General features: G+C 33.5%; 1 protein-coding gene across 1 annotated transcript in view; it reads left to right on the top strand.

Moving 5' to 3' along the window:
• Positions 1-232: 232 nt before the first annotated feature.
• Positions 233-15,416, top strand: part of TTC29 (tetratricopeptide repeat domain 29) — a gene marked incomplete at both ends in the record, with an annotated part of 250,762 nt that continues 235,578 nt past the window's right edge. Inside the window, 2 exons of the mRNA XM_082653305.1 lie at positions 233-324; positions 2,325-2,408. Of these exons, the coding sequence (XP_082509431.1) occupies positions 233-324; positions 2,325-2,408 (176 nt within the window). The remainder of the gene's footprint in view (positions 325-2,324; positions 2,409-15,416) is intronic.

The raw sequence follows: 15,416 nt of genomic DNA, 5'->3' as shown, positions 1-15,416 counted from the left end.
ACAAGTAATAAATTGGCCAAAAGGTAGATAGTAGAAGAAAATAATGAGAGAAGCAACCTGCAGAATTCACTCTCTGAGCTTCATGACTGAATAACAGAGCTATAGATCTACACACAGAGGCATTCTCGGCTCAGACAACTGACTGTGGATTTCTAATAATGTCTTAAAAGATTCTTTGAATGATTTATTCTTTAAAATACCATTTCTGGTTTTTTTTTTTTGGTAGTCCAAAATGACCACCCTGCCCCCACTGTGCATGACACGCCCAAAGCTTACGGCCTTAGCCAGACAGAAGCTGCCATGTTCCCCCAGAACAATTCCAAGGTACGTGACCCTGGCTTTCATTTTTTATTCCTACAGAACAAATTTCTTGCAGTAAAAAATGTAAATAGCATATCTCAGAAAACAAAATTGTTTGAAAACAAAAGTATACTGTTATATTCAGAATATTCAAATTTGCTGTTTCAGAAGGATTGATGAACCTCATTCAAAGATTAAGAATCTATTTATTTAGCAGGCTAGCACTCATTTGATCATTTTCTTTTCTATTACCATTATATTGTGCTTCCTGTAAAGCTTTGGAAATACCTTTCCTTTTTCAAATACGTGTGGAGAATTGAAAGCAGAAGCTTTAGGCATGAAAGATGTATGGCATCTAAACCACAAGGTCCCAAGCACTGATTTCTGTTTTGGAGGAAGGATGACACAGTCTTACTACCGGGGTAAACTGGCAGGCACGATTTAGCTCCTGAAATGATCCTGGGGCTTGAAAATGCATCATCGAACCACCACTGCCTGTGAATGTCTGCTGAGCTTACGGAGTTTTCAAATGCAGCCGAAAAACTGCAGGACAGGAACTTGATGTATTTTATCATAATTATGAATATTAACTAAGATTGTGTTATTTAGAAATTTCCACTTATAGTTTTATTGATTTTTAGTAATGCACATATTATTTATCAATATAAACCTATATATAGGATAGGTGGATGTGGAGAAAAACCCATTTACTTAAGAATGCAGAGTATTTTAATGTGTTGGTGTTTTATTTGTTTACACACTGAGGTTAGTATTCTTCCCTGCCTCTTTCCATTCAAGAAAATTAAAACCTATATATAGGTTTGATTTTTTTTATGCTTACCTTTCAATTCCTACAAGGCATAATGATCAAAGTATTATGAGACTACTTTGTTCTGAGAAGGACCATACCTCATTTTTGGTATTTCTGGCAAAGACCAAAGCCCCTGGACCAAAATAAATACATTCAGCTGAACTACCATCAAAGTTCTTTGGTAATAGAATTGAAAACTGTAGAAATAGTAAAATAGAAGTGTAGAAAATTGTAATTTTATTTTCAAATACTGTGAAAAATAGAAAATTTTCAATAGATGCATAATTCCAGTATATACATTCTTATTTTCCATTTTCCTCTTGAATAATGTGATGTATTTACAAAATCTGAAATAGCTAGCTGCTTCTTCCTGTCTTTTGTAATAATTGAGATTACATTTTCTTTTCAACACGAGCAAAAACATAGCCCAGTCTCACATCCCTAGAATAAGAGAGATTTTAAAGAAAATTTTTTTGTATTCATTTTAGTGAAGAAAAACATTTTTATCATAACCATTTAAGGCAAAGCTTTGTATCAACATTCTCCATTAGCTTCTGAATAAAAAGGTATCTGTGTATCCCATACTCCTATTGTCATAAGATGTTCATAGCCTGCTTATTTTTAAAGGTGCCAGGTGTATGAAGATTGAACATACTACATGTATAATATATTTCTCATTAAAGTCTTCTTAAAATCACTTTCACCTTGAACTTTTAATAATAATTTGAGTTTTATGTGTGATTTTAAAAACCACTCAGACAGCATGTCAGAGCAAAATTCTGTAATGTTTGCAACCAATAATTTTAACACATTTGTATCAAATAAGTATTATTAGTTCAAGATCCTGTGCCAAACAGAATCTGACTTCTGTAGCTGGAAAGTTATATTATGAGAAAACATGAGTAAAATGGAAGATCTTATAATGCTTTGAGGAGAAAACCCTATTTACTTAAGAATGCGAGTATTTTAATGTGTTGGTGTTTTATCTGTTTACACACTGAGGTTAGTATTCTCCTCTGCCTCTTTCCATTCAAGAAAATTAAAATTTTGAAATTATCAATGAACAACCTAACTCTATAGCTTTTACAGAACATTTATTATGTATGATATTGTCCCCAGAATATTTCTGTTCTTCTGGTGGCATTTTATATGTTTGGTAGCTTTTCAACTCGATTTAAGGCAGTGCTTTATTATTTCTTTCCATTTCATTTAGGTCTCAATTGATCAAAGAAAAAGATGACATAGATCATTATCTGGAGGTGAATTTCAAAGGATTGTCAAAAGAGGAGGTTGCTGCGTAAGTATATACCTCTTAAAGGTACTTTAATATAAAGTTTGTTTATTTTGTCTTGATTCTTTATTGAAATTTCAATTTTCCTGTGCAGTCCACTTTTTTATTGGAACATAGCATTTAAAAGTTAAAGCTCATATTAAATAGTGATAAATCATGTCTATTGATCTTACACATATCAGTCTTTAATTTTATGACTTTCAAAATTCTCATATTTACCAAGATATTATACTATCATATTTGCAATATTTTAGTTAATTCTGTGTTATTAATTGCTTAATAACTTCCATTTTAAGGTATATTGCCTCCATGGGGGAGAAAAAAAAACTTTAAGAGAAGGATTCATATATCTTTTTTCCTGGTGATTTAAAAAAAAATCCCTTACTAATGTATATTCTCTCTCCTGCCAAGAACCCACAAAAAGAATTAATGGATCATAGTTTATTGGTTAATTTAAAAATAATTCTAAATTGTCTGGATTTATTTTTTTAATGAACAAAGTAAACTTTGCCATTTTACGGCTAGTCAGAACCTAATTTATGATCTGAGTAAAAACAGTATAAAAATCCAAGTAGGTTAGTGAGAAATAAATAGAAACCTAGAATAATAGCTAAACAGGTTTAATATTTCTTACCTATAGATTTGGTGACTCTGTTATCAGATTTTTATATGTAAGTATTGACAAATAGAAATCTTATATATGCACATGCATCTTACAGAATTCATTAAATGATTCAACTATTCAACTATTCAAAAATATTTTATACAATAGATGCTTTTAAAAGATTGTCTCTATTAATGTTGCCTAGTGCTATGGGATTCCGCTCACAGGGTATTCGTATTGATGGTTTTGGTATAGGTTTTCACATAGTCTAAAATTCTAAGTCTCTTGATATATTTCATTAGATAATTGTCAGTATGCATATAGCATGGAAAAATGGAATAGTTCATTCTATCAGTAGCTGCTTTATTTTATAGAGTGACAAAATTTATAGTAGCTATAATCACTGTCTTCCTTGGAGTTGTATTGACTGCCAAGTGTAATATCTGGGACCTTTGGTTTTTAACTGCTATTCTAATTGCTAATTCATTAGCTTTCCATGGTAGCCTATTGGACAAAATTAAAGGTCAGTGTTGTCTGATGATACAATTCCATCTTAAAAGAAAAATATGTGAGTGATATTTGCTTTCTGATTTAAATATACCTAAATAGCTATAATTGGCTTAAGAATTAAATTTGGAATTAAACTTATGCTTCACATATTTTAACAAATTAGACATCTATATACTTAATATCTGCTTTCAGTCTGCACTGAAGAAAACATTATTATAAGACAATGCAAAATAGGCTATGTTAATGAGTGTTCTGTTACAAATATTTTTTTTTTCACTAAGGATATTACCAAATTGATTTCAAATCCATATTATGCTACAGAACACAAGTAGCCCTGGGTAATTCTCAACCCTTACTGTTGAATTCTCCTTAAAGCTTCCTACCCTTGAATACTTTTTTATATCAAAGCTCAAAGATAGTGGGTGCAAACCTTAGTAGGAAGGTAACTTGTACTTGGCTCACTATTATGCTCCTGATGGATATACCTTGTAGACCTTGCCCCAAACAAACTGAATAGCATGTAAAGGAGAAAATTGATTTCAGCATCTCTCAGCAGCACCCAGCAGGCGCCATGAGGAATTATGCATATTCCAAGGAATTTCTGTGTAAAACTTTTTATCAGCCATTGAACTCTAAAAGGTAAATTGGTCAGCAAACATTTATTAAGTGCCTACTTTATATCTAACACTAGGTTTTTCACAGAGGGGAAAACAATGTTATTTTAGTATAAAGTACTTGGTCTTATCCTTGTCTCTATTTGAAATAATACAAGCAGGAAATAAACATGCAATGAATGAGTTGCATAATTATACTGTGAGGTGCAGCCTAGAGGTCTGGAAAAAATCAGAGAAAATTAAGATGTTGGATAAAACTTGCCAAAGAAGACAGATTTTGAGTTTGACTCCATATCTGTTAGCATTACAAAATGATCAAACTGGTGCGTCACAGATCCTCAGTATACAAGAATATAAAGGGGAGAAACTGGTGAATCAAATTTCCAATCAGGCAAAAGCAGTATCTAAGATATATTCTCAAATTCTTCTCTAAACTGCCTTATTCTTCCCTAAGATGATAACAGAAATACATACTTAAATAATTCATGTACACTAGCTTTGATATCCTGTAATATGGATGTGTTCTTTGTCTAGTCCCAGAATAACACTTCATCATCTACTCCAAAACATACCAACCTACTAATACGTAAACTCACACTCTGTGTCCCACCTATTGCAATGGGTGGAGAGTTCCTGTTCTTGTCTAAGGATGATGTCTCTACTTGTGCTCTGGATACCATCCCCTCTTACTTGTTCCAAGACTTTCTCCACCAGTTAAATGTGTTTTCTTGCTATATCATCAGTTTCTCCTTTTCCATTGAAGCAATCTCACTAATATTCGTATCTACCCTAGTATCTCCCTTGACTTTTTTTCCTCCTCCAGTTTCTACCCCATTTTTCTGTACCCTTCGCAGTAACCAGAAGCATTGTCTCCATCTTTCCACATCGCATTCTTAGCTCAATTGACTCTAAATAGGTTTCCAGACCCAGAACTCACTGAAATCTGTTTACTGTGACTGATGTCCTCCATTTTTATTACATCTAATGGTCATGTTTCTGTCCTCATCTTGCCTGATGTCTTCACATTATTTGATAGAGATGAATACTCTGTCCTTGAACATTCTGTGCTTGTGGCTTCCAGGATGCCATGTTCTATGGTTTTCCTCCAAACTCTTCAACTATGCTGCCTTCAGTCTCCTTTGCTGGCTGCTTTTCTGTTTTCAAACTCTCAATGGTGGATTGTTCTAGGGGTGGGTCTTTGACCCTCTACTCCAGCTACACTCTCTACCTGGATCTAGTCCTATAGCTTTAAATACAAGCAATACCTGATGGCTATCACATTTATAAATCCAGCCCTGACCTCTCCATTAAGCCTCAAATTTTTATATCCAACTGTTTCCTTGACATATTTACTTGAATTTTTAATACACATTCCAAGGCTAACATGGCCCCCCACTGGACTCTTGCTTTACCTCTGCTGCCCCTCACACTCCCCCCTCCTAATATCCCTCCCCCAGTCTTCCCTCAGTTCAGTAAATGGTACCAAGGCAGCCTTGAGTTTCACCTTGCCTTCACCACCACTCCCCCATCTAATGCATCAGTAGGTACTATCAGATATAACTCCAAAACTTATCCTGTGTTCATCTATTCTCTTCATTGCATAGTCACCATCATCTCTTGCCAAGATCACTAGAAGAGTCTCCTACTTGCTCTTCTAAAATCCCCTTGAATTCCACCACAATTCAGCCACGAGAATGACCTTTTAAAAATTAGATCATGGGGACACTCACCTGTTTAAAACCCTCCAAGAGCTTCCCATTGGTCTTATGATAAACTCTAAACTCTTCATCATGACCTAAAGCTGTGTGTGATTTGGGCTTTGCTGACCTCTCTGGCCTTATCCCCCGTTCTCTCTACCATTCACTCCTTTCAGTGTGGCCTTACTGCTGACACTTCTTGTCATGCAGGTGTCACCTTGAATGTGACCTCAGTCTGCTATTCCCTGACCCCATAATCAAGGAGCCCTCACCCCACTCACACTTATTCCCAGTCAAATCACCTGGGTGTATTTCTGCAGTCAGCTGGTCCTCATCTTCTGTTGGGAGTTTGTACATCAGCTGTGTCATCCCTAGTGGAATGGATGCCCCACAGGACAGGAACGTGTCTGTGTGTACGCCACTGTGTCCCCAGGACTTAAACAGGGCCTGGCACTCGGGCGGAGCTCAATACCTTGCTGTTAAATGAATGAATTAGTGAAGAATAAATGTTGGATTACTAACACCATGAAATAGGTATCCTGCTGTGAATATTTTTTGATTACAACATTTTTTAGTTCAGTGTTGTAGGTAGCTAGTTTAACTGTTGTATTGAGGAAGTTTAATTCCTCAAAAATGTTATATGTTTACAAGTAAGAGTATAAAATTTAAGTGAGTAATTGAGCAAGACAAGCTAAAGTAGTTTTTTCTGGAATGGTCAAACCCAATTGATGGGGGATCATTTTACCTTGGATTGGGGTAAAATGGGTCAAAGGCAAAGGGCTTCTGAGTTTTTTATCATCCACATTTACAGAAGGAATTCTACTATACTTTATTACTTTTTAAGTGACCAGATTATTGCTGTGCCTAATAGGTATATTTTTTTCAAACGTATTGTACTAAAGTACAACATAGTTGACACTGGTAATTTGACTTTCTTAGATAAGCCGTTGAATAGTCCATTGATAGTATTTAACTGATCTTTACCAACTAAAGAAGGGCATGTTGTAGTTCTGTACTTTGTGCTTTTTTATTCTGTACTATATTATCAGAATGCATTATTTAAGTGATACTTAAAGTATCACTTATTATCATATCATAATTGCTTTGAGTAGCTAAGTAATAAAAGTGTATTTATAGATTCAAATAAAATTTTCTGGGGGCAGTTTTTACAGCTTTAGCTGTGTATATGAGGATACTAATAAGCAAAATTATCAAGGGACAGAGAATGTTAATCTGCTCAATATTATTTTCTGCTTCAGATATCAAGTTCTATTATACAGAAGAATAGATTTAGCTCAAAATTGTGTACATCTCCAAGACATTGCTTTCTTTCAGAATATCTTTCAGCGTCACCAATTGGTGTTTACTGAGCGTCACTTGGGCAGCACAACCTCTCTCTCCTGCCTTTGAACTGTATTATACTTACTCAGTTAAAGTAAATTAGCATTTTGCCCATCTTAGGTTTTCATCTTGAAAATATTCCAAAACTGTCTTCCAAAGGTGCTTTTACAAACTACAGATATACTTGTTATGAGAAAATTTAGCATTTGGATTTGCTCCATGGTCAGGCACTCAAAGTATCTGTAACAAGGTGAAGATGTTTATTCATGATATACTATTTCATGATAACATTATGGGAATTTAGGCCCCTTTAGGTGAGCTCTTCCTCTGCTTCATTCATCTTGTTTACTTTTGAATAATTTTGTGATATCATCTAGTTTTATCTTAACATTTTGCATCTCTTTTAAAGTAATAAATTAAATTCCATGCAGAGGTTTGCCAGTTAAACTTTCTGAAGATGCCAATTGCTGAATAAATGGTTACTTGACTAACAGGAATAGGCAGGAGAGAGAAGGAAAGGAAGATGACCCTCTTTCCTTCTAAGTAGCAAATTGGGTTTTAAGATTTTCTTCCTTATTCAAGAAAAAGAGACAGGATTTTGGTGTTCTGAAGTGGAGAGACAACTATTCCTTACTTTCTCCTGAATGTATAAAAAAAAGCAACAGCAGAGAATACACATGGGAACACAGGAGAGATGCCACTCCTTTTTATTTTTATTATTTACTTATTTACATTCTGATACTGTCTTCCACAGCAGATCTCTAAGATGTGAAACTAGGAAAGAAAAGAATTTTTGACAATAAAGTTTTTAAAAAGAATATTGATATCAATAAAGTTTACAATTTGGGAATTTAAAAAAATGCAGTTGAAAGGCACTTTTAAAAATTGTTTAATAAGTGCAAAAAGGATCTCAAATTTACACCAAAGCCAAGTCTAAATAAATATGAAAGGAGGAAAGATTTCAAATGTCAACGGAACACAGAAATGCCAATTTCTTAGGCATTTATGTCTTTGCTTTAACAGCTGCATAGCACAGGAAGATCAGCTTGGTGCTTTGTGACCACCTAGAGGGGTAGGATAGGGAGGGTGGAAGGGAGATGCAAGAGGGAAGGGATATGGGGATATATGTAAACATATAGCTGATTCACTTTGTTATACAGCAGAAACTAAACATTGTAAAGCAATTATACTCCAATAAAGATGTTAAAAAAAGTTTTCTTTAAAATATTATTTTCACATATGGTGTTTAAACTTATCAGCTCTAAATAGACCTAAAAAAAATCTTTGTAAGGGAAAAGCATAGGAATCATGACATTGCAGCTCTGGCTGTTAGGGGAGATGATTTCTTCCTCAGCTGGAAATTTGGCTCTGCTATTAATACTTCTGTAATTTTTTGCAGGTTACCTGACTTTGCTAATCTTTGATTTCCACAACTATTTGGAGACCATAATAATAATAGGACATTCTTGTGGAAGTTAAAAGAGATTCTCTATATGAAACACATGTAGACAATTCTCACTTCAGCTATTATCATTAACTGTCATTGATCATTTTTCTTTGGCTTTTAAAAGTTATAATGTAAATATCCTAAATATTTTGCATTAACTTTGTCTTGATATAGGTAGTAATATTAATTTATCATTTTTCTTTAAATATGTATAGTTACATATTTACTTTGTGCTAGGTATCATATTCATCATGTTTAGAAGACAGAGTTTTTAGTGAGATACATTTCAAACGGTAATGCTAACTAATGAGGGGAATTTTTTTTTAATTTCAACTTATAGTAAACTTTTCAGAAATTTTTTATGCTGTACTAAACAATATAATTTGCAGAGCCCACTGAGCTATTGTAAACAGTTTTTTAAAATGTCTATAAATTGCTTAAACTTATTGTTACTACCATAAGATTGCTTTAAGTATAAACCTACTGCTTTAGAAATGTGTAGAAGATAGCCAGAGAATGTGACTTTTCCTACAATAGCTCATAAACCTGGAAGTGCATAATGGCACTCTATTTAGAAATCATTTGGGAAATTTAGTAATGAAGAACAAAGTGATAAAAAGACATAAGCACCCAGGTACTACAGAGGTTGAATCAGTTGGAATTAAAAGTGGGGTGAACAATGACCAAGCCTCATCATGCATAATTCATGGGGCAAGATGATTTTACTAAGTTGAGCTTTGTTTCTGATATTGTGTTCTGTCCATATTAAGGAAAGCTTGCATGGGAATATCTGAAACTAATTTGACTCTTTCCCATTCTCTGTTATGGTTAAAACATAATCCTCAAAATGTTGATATTGCTGCAATTCTATGAAAATCATCCCCCTAACTCATATCCATACCCTACTCTGTTTTCCATGTTGGAAAATGGAGATATTATAGTAAACAGTGTCATCTCAGTACTTAAAGCAAAATCAGATTATGGGCTCACAAGTACTCTTTTGCTTTCCTAGGGCTTGCAGTATCCTCAAGTTTCTTCCATGTTGTAGCATTTGTAACAATTTCCTTCCTTTTTAAGGCTGAATAATATTTCATAGTATGTTTATATTTTGCTTATCCATTCATTTGTCAATGGACACTTGGGCTGCTTCAGTGTTTTACCTATTGTGAATAATGTTTCCTGTGAACACGGGTGTATAAATATCTCCTTAAGACCCTGTTCTCAATTCATTTGAGTATATACCCAGGAGTGGAATTACTGAATAATTTGATAACTTTATTTAAAATTTTTTGAGAACACCATTCTGCCACCACAATGGCTGTACCATTTTTCATTCTCACCAACAATGCACACGGGTTACAGTTGCTTCACATCTTCACCAACATTTATCGTTTTCTGCTTTCATGCTAGTAGCCATCATAATGAGTGTGAGGGGTATCTCACTGAGATCTTGATTTACATTTCTCCAGTGATCAGTAATGTTGAGCATCTTTTCATGTGCTTATTGGTCCTTTGGATCTCTTCTTTGGAGAACTGTTTATTCAAGTCCTTTCTGTTTTTGAATTGAGTTGTTTGTTTTTTATTATTAAGTTTTAGGAATACTTCTATATTCTGGATATTGATTCCTTATCAGATATGTGATTTGCAATTATTTTCTCCTATTCCATTGATTGCCTTTCACTCTGTTGATAGTATCCTTTGATGACAAAGCTTTTTTAATTTCATGAAGTCTAATTTGTCTATTTTTTCTTGTGTTGCCTGTACTTTTGCTGTCATATCCAAGAAATCATTGCCAAATCCAATGTTGTAAAGCTTTTGCCCTATGATTTCTTCTAAGAGTTTTATGCTTTTAGCTACTGTGTTTAGGTCTTTGATCCATTTTGAGTTAATTTATGTCTATAGTGTTAGGTAAGCATCCAACTTCATTCTTTTGCATGTGGATATCTAGTTTTCACATCATCATTTGTTGAAAAAAACTGTCCTTTCCCTTTTGAATAGTCTTAATACCCTTGTCAAAAATTGTTTGACCATATATGTGAAGATTTATTTCTGAGCTCTCTATCCTATTCCTTTGGTCTATATATTTGTCTTTATGCCAGTACCATGCTGATTACTGTAACTGTGTAGTAAGTTTTGAAATCAGGAAGTGTGAGTCCACCTTTTTTCTTTTTCAAGATTATTTTGGTTATTCAGGTTCCTTGACATTACATATGAATTTTAGAATGAATTTTTCTACTTCTAAAAAAATAGTCATTGGTATTTTGATAGGGATTGCATTGAATCTGTAAATTGCTTTAGGTAGTATTGACATCATAACAATATTAAATATTCTAATCCATGAACATAAGATGTCTTTTTATTTATTTATGTCTTCTTTAATTTCTTTCAGCAATGTTTTATAGTTTTCATTGCACAGGTCCTTTACCTCCTTGGTAAAGTTAATTCCTGAGTATTTTATTTTATTATTTTTGTTATTGTAAGTGGAATTGTTTTCTTAATTTCCTTTTCAGATTATTTATTCTTAGTGTATACATATACTACTGAATTTTGAATGTTGATCTTGTATCCAGAATTTGTTATTACTTTGCTGAATTTGTTTATTAGTTCTAATAGCTTTTTGTGGAATCTTTTGAGTTTTTGACATATAAAAATCACAACAGCTAGAAACAGAGATAATTTTACTTCTTCCTTTCCAGTTTGAATGCCTTTTATTTCTTTTTCTTGCCTAATTGCTCTAAGTACTGTGTTGAATAGAAGTGATGAAACTGGGCCTTCTTGCCTTGTTTCTAATCGTAGAGGAAAGCTTTCAGTCTTTCACCATTGCGTATGATGCTCACTGTGAGTTTTTCATATATGAGTTTTGTTATGTTGAGGCAGTTTCCTTCTATTCCTAATTTGTTGAGTATTTTATCATGAAAGGGTATTTAATTTTGTCAAATACTTTTTCTGCATTGAGATGATCATATGGTAATTTTTTCTTCATTTTTTTAATATGATGTATTACATTGGTAAGTATTAGTATGTTGAACCATCCTTGCATTCCAATTGGCCATGATGTATAATCCTTTTAATATGCTGCTGAATTCACTTCACTAGTATTTTGTTGAATTAATGTTCATAAGAGATATTTGTCTGTAGTTCTCTTTTCTTGAAGTGTTTTTTTCTGACTTTGGTATCAGGGCAATGCTGGCCTAATAGAACAAAATAGGAAGTGTTCTCTCCCATTCAGTTTTTTGAAATGTTTGGGAAGAATTTGTGTTAGTCCGTTACATTTTTGGTAGAATGAATCAGTGAGGCCATCATCCAGGGCTTTTCTTTGTTGGGAGATTTTTTATTACTGACTCATTACAAGTTATAGGTCAGTTCAGGCTTATTATTTCTTCATGATTCAGTCTTGGTAGGTTTTGTTTCTAGGAATTTGTCCATTTCATCTAGGTTATCCAATTTTTTACACAGAGTTGTTCACAGTACTCTCTAATAATCCTTTTTATCTCTAAAATTGGTAGTACTTTCATTTCTTCCTTTTTCATTTCTTCCTTTTTATTGGAGTATAGTTGCTTTACAATGTTGTGTTAGTTTCTGCTGTACAGCAAAGCCTACTTTCATTTCTGATTGTAGTACTTTGAGTCTTCTCTGTTTTTTCCTTAGTTGATCTAGCTAAAGGTTTCTCAATTTTGTTGATCTTTTCAAAGAACCAACTTTTGTTTTCATTGAGTTCTTTTTCTATCCTCTATTTCATTTATCTCTGCCCTAATCTTTATTATTTTTTTTCTTCTGAAAGCTTTGGGTTTAGTTTGTTCTTTTCCTAATTAATTAAATTGTAAGGTTAGAATGTTGATTTGAGATCTTTTTGTATTTAAATGTTTTTTAAAAGATCTTTCTTTTTTATAAATTTAAGCATTTATAGTTATAAATTTCCCCTTTAGCACTGCTTTCACTGAATTCCATAAGTTTTGCCATGTTGTGTTTTCATTTTCATTCATCTCTAAGTATTTTCTAATTTCCCTTGTGATTTCTTCTTTGATCCATTGGTTGTTTAAGAGTGTGCTATTTAATTTCCACAATTTGTGAATTCTCCAGTTTTCCCTCCCTTAATGACTACTCTAGTTGTGGCCAAAGAAGGTACTTTGTGTGATATCTCTCAAGACTTAATTTTTGGCCTAATATATGGTCAATCCTGGAAAATGTCCTGTGTGCCCCTGAGAAGACTGTGTATTCTGTCGGTGGGTAGAGTGTTCTGCATATATCTGTTACATCTAGTTGGTTTATTGTATTGTTCAAGTCCTCTGTTTTCTTACTTATCTTCTGTTTGGTTGTTCTATCCATTATTGAAAGTCAGGTATTGAAATCTCCAGCTATTATTGCATAACTGTCTATTTCTCCCCTCAATTCTGTCAATTTTTGCTTTATTTATTTTGATGGTCTCTTATTAAGTGCATGAACGTTTATGACAGTTGTATCTTCTTCCTGTATTTGATCTGTTATTAATATATTATGGCCTCCTTTGTCTCTTATAGCCCTTTTTTAATTTCAAGTCTATTTTGTCGGACATTAGTATAGCCACCCCTACTCTCTTTTTGTTACTATTGCCATGAAATATCTTTCTCCATCATTCCATTTTAAACCTATTTGTGTCTTTGGATCTAAAGTGAGTGTCTTGTAGACAGCACATAGTTGGATCACGTTTTTTTATTCATTCTTCCAGTCTCTGTCCTTTGATTGGAGAGTTTAATCCACTTACATTTAAAGTAATTACTAATGAGGGACTTCTGTCACTTACTATTTGTTTTTTATGTACCTTATAGCTTCTTTGTTCCTTATTTCCTGCATTACTGTATTCTTTTATGTTGATTTTTTTTTTTTTTGTAGTGAAACCAGTGAATTCCCTTCTCATTTCCTTTTGTGTATATTCTGTAACTATTTTCTTTGTGGTTGCCATGGGGCTTACATCTGATATCCTAAAATTATAACCTCTGTTTTGAATTTATACCAGTTTATCTTCACTAACATACAAAAACTTTGCTTCTTGAGAGGTCCATTCCTACCTCTTTTGATTATCGATGTTGTAAAACTACATCTTTATACATTTTGCATCCAAAAAACAAACTAATCATTTTGTTATTGAAAGGCTTTATTTTTTTAGAGTTTTAGGTTCACAGCAAAACTGATGGGAAGGTATAGAGATTTACAGATACCCTCTGCTCCCACACATACATTAATAATTATTTTTTTAATGCTATATCCTAAATTATGTAGAAAGCAACATGTGGAGTTACAAATCAAATATACAATACTGCTAGTTCTTAGAATAATTATTTTTATAAATGCATTAGTCTCTTAAATCATGTAGAAAACAAAATATGAAGTTACCAACTATTGTTACAAAAATACTAGCTTCTATAATTGACCATGTGTCTAACTTTACTGAGACTTTTATTTCTTCATATGACTTCAGGTTACTCTTTTTCAACCTGCAGGACTCCTTTTAGCACTTCTTGCAGGGCAGGTCCAGTAGAAATAAAGTTCCTCAGCTTTTGTTTATCTGGGAATGTTCTTAATTTCTTCCTTACTTTTGAAGGACAGTTTTGCCAGATGTAAGATTATTGGTTGACAGTTTTTTCTTTTAGCATTTTGAATATATAATTCACTTCACTGTACGGTAGAAACTAACACAACATTGTAAAACAACTATACCCCAATTAAAAAAGAAAAAAAAAAGACCCTGTTTTCTGGCCTCCAAAGTTTCTAGTGAGAAATCTGCTTAAAACCTTATTGAGGATGCTGTGTTGAGTTGCTTCTCTATTGCTGCTTTAAAGATTCACTCTTTGTCTTTGCCTTTGGGAGTTTGATTATAATGTGCCTCAATGTGTATCTCTTTGAATTTTCCTACTTAGAGTTTGTTGAATTTCTCAAATATTTATATTCATGACATTTATGAAACTTGGGAAGTTTTCACCACTTTTCTTAAAAGAATCTCTGTTCTCCTCCTGGGACTCCCACAATGCATATGTTGGTCTATTAAATTGAATATATAAATTTGTAGGAAATATTTTTCCTCTATTATTTTTAATTAGATTATTTGGAAATTTTCAAAATTTTGTACTGGGATGAGTCTCTGAGATCATTTTAAATACTCTGTACTTTGAGCTGGGAGGTGTGTGTTTATAAATACACATATGTTTATAAATAAATATATATAGTGTGTATTTGTATGTACGTATGGAGCCATGGCTACTTTGCTCACATGTGCATCCTCAGTACTCATACAGTGCTTGGCTCACAGGTGTTGGGGCAGTTGATGAATGGGGACCTTTTACCCCTTTGTAGCCTTATATATGTGCTCTGCCTGAAATGCCCTTCTCCTTCTCCCATGCCTTGTGTACTTGATAAACTTCTCTACCAGCCTCAGCTTAACTGTTTCTTGCCCTGTGAGGCCTCCTTTGATCCATCCTCACTCACATGGTAAGAGTTCAGAGTGCCTGCTTGAACTCTCTTAATAGCCATTGACAGTCATGTACATGTGTTTTGGTTTTTTTTTCCTTCCTGATTAATGTTTAAAAATCTAAGGTTGTGGTCCATTAGTGGGTAGTGATTATGACCCATGAGTTTGGGTATCATGATAAGCATTTAAAATATGAAAGACTATAGAATTAGAAAGGGGTTCATTACATAGAGCGGGTTGCCAGATGTAATGAAATAGAGCATGGGTTCTAAAACCAGACTCCCTGGACTCAAACCCAGCTTTATACTTACTAGCAAGGTAACTGGTCAACTTTGGCCAAGTTACTTAACCTTTCTGTG

Source organism: Grampus griseus (assembly GCF_964374135.1).
Source record: "Grampus griseus genome assembly, chromosome: 4".
In the NCBI taxonomy this organism is placed as follows: domain Eukaryota; kingdom Metazoa; phylum Chordata; class Mammalia; order Artiodactyla; family Delphinidae; genus Grampus; species Grampus griseus.
The sequence above is the reverse complement of the archived record's forward strand: the minus strand, read 5'-3'. Positions and strand labels throughout refer to the sequence as shown.